At 26.4% G+C, this 2,243-nt stretch overlaps 1 protein-coding gene across 1 annotated transcript; it reads right to left on the bottom strand.

Annotated features, from left to right (window-relative positions):
- Nucleotides 1-5: 5 nt before the first annotated feature.
- On the bottom strand, nucleotides 6-1,749 carry LOC105625246 (the record flags this gene model as incomplete). Its single annotated transcript, XM_012206587.1, has 3 exons — nucleotides 1,412-1,749; nucleotides 849-1,250; nucleotides 6-57 (listed from the first exon to the last, which is right to left on the bottom strand). Coding segments are annotated over exons 1-3 (792 nt in total), but the record flags the coding sequence as incomplete, so codon positions are not given.
- Nucleotides 1,750-2,243: the final 494 nt, after the last annotated feature.

Genomic DNA, 2,243 nt, shown 5'->3' with positions numbered 1-2,243 from the left:
GTATCATTATCTGAATTGCTCTCGTTATCTACACGATCTGAATTTGGACCTAATATCCTACATTCACATAAGAAGTTATTAGAAAAGCAATAAAAAGTACAGTAGATATATTATAATATATAGATATTTCAATTATGTACATTTTCCGCTGTACGGACTGAATTATAATTTTTTTAGAATCTATTGTTTGAACATTTAGGAGTAGCGATCAAGAATGTAGCGATTAAGCAGATTTAAATTGATATAATGTTCTGTAAATCTGATAATTATCGAGTGAAAACAGAATGTTTCAATATTACTAATTTTGTATACTAAATATAGTGATAATAAATTTGAAACATTCAGTTTGTATTCAATGAGACTGTGTAACATAAATGAATACTGAATACTTAGTTTCGTAAGGAATTGCGCAATCAAAAGAACAAAGATTGGGAAAAAAAATTAAATAGAAATTTCAATCTTTCAGAAATCATGTTGTAGAATACATAGTTCCTGATAGATAAAAATTCTTGTTCTGTATTCCCTATTCTTATGATTGCGCGCAGTATCAATACACATATATAAGATATTTGATTATAATTTCTAATTTGTATATTATATCAATAAATTTTTAATATTTTTATTCATTTTACGTTTATAATGCTTAGAAGTGCAAATCATATTTGACGACATGCACCCAAAATCTGTTTAATAAATTTTTTAGTTTGTTTAATAAATCTGTTTTGTTTTATTTGAGTATATTTGTTTGCGTTACATTTTCTTTAATCAACATTAATCAGTTTACTGCTATTAATTTTATATTTTTTAGTACGTTAATTAATTTTTAAATTTACTTGGAGTATACCTACTTGTGAATACGTTTTAAATGCTTTTTGAGACAAGATACTGATTGATACTTAATTGTTAAGTTACATTCTTTGCATGTTGCCTCTATATCGCTTTTTGCGATAAAATAATCCCAAGTCCAATAGAATTTGTCTTCTTTCTTCTGTTCTTCATTTAATTTGTCTGGATGTGCCTTCACCAAGTGTTTATGTAAATAATTTAAAGATTTATTTCGTATAGTGAATTTTGCATTACAATAGTTGCATTTTGCCATCTTATTCCTTATAAATTTTGTGTAATGTTTACGTATATAAAGACGAACTGGGATAAAATTGTCTGTCTTTGGAGTTAGATCCTCATTTGCAATCAAGTTATTGTCTGAATTGCTCTCGTTGTCTATATGATCTGAATTTGGACCCAATATCCTACATTTACATAAGAAGTTAAGTTTAATAAATCTTTTTAGTTTTATTTGAGTATATTTGTTTGCGTTACATTTTCTTTAATTGACATTAATCAGTTTACTATTAATTTTATATTCTTTAGTACGTTAATTAATTTTTAAATTTACTTGGAGTATACCTACTTGTGTATACGTTTTAAATGCTTTTTGAGACAAGATACTGATTGGTACTTAATTGTTAAGTTACATTCTTTGCATGTTGCCTCTATATCGCTTTCTGCGATAAAATAATCCCAAATCCAATGGAATTTGTCTTCTTTCTTCTGTTCTTCATTTAATTTGTCTGAATGTCTCTTCACTAAGTGTTTATGTAAAATAGCTAAGGATTTATTCTTATGTATGAAAATTTGTACGTTACAATGATTACATCTTGCTACATTACTACTTGTTAATTTTGTATAATGTCCACGTATCCAACGACGAACTGGGATTATAATGTTCTCTGCTTCTTGTTCTGCCATTATAACGTTTTATAAGGAATTAGTAACTAATCACAAAAGGTACTGAAACGATGTAAAGAATCATTCGCAAAAACTTTTAATAAATATTTACAGACAGAAATATGTACATATGATTCTTCGAATCATATAAATATTAATACATATAAATATTAATGTTTGTATTTTTGAATCTGTTTGTTCAACGAGATTTAACAGATCTATTTATATAGCTCTTATATTACAATATCTAGCTCTTACATTACATTATAAATATTATATTAAGTAATACCATTTCCATTCCGAAACTCTCTCTCAATCGAATTTTCGTATTTCGTTAGTCTAGACAACGCTAATTAATCCACAAAAAACAATGTAAAATATGAAATAGCAATTCATTTATCGAAGCGCAAAAAGCATAATATGTACTCTGTCAATCTTTTGAAAATTCAGTCTTGAAAAAAAATAAATTAATACTTTTCATTCTGGATTAAATAAAAAGTGGCAGATTTTCACTC

Source organism: Atta cephalotes (genome assembly GCF_000143395.1).
Source record: "Atta cephalotes unplaced genomic scaffold scaffold00456, whole genome shotgun sequence".
NCBI lineage: Eukaryota > Metazoa > Arthropoda > Insecta > Hymenoptera > Formicidae > Atta > Atta cephalotes.
This window is presented reverse-complemented; position numbering and strand designations above follow the sequence as displayed.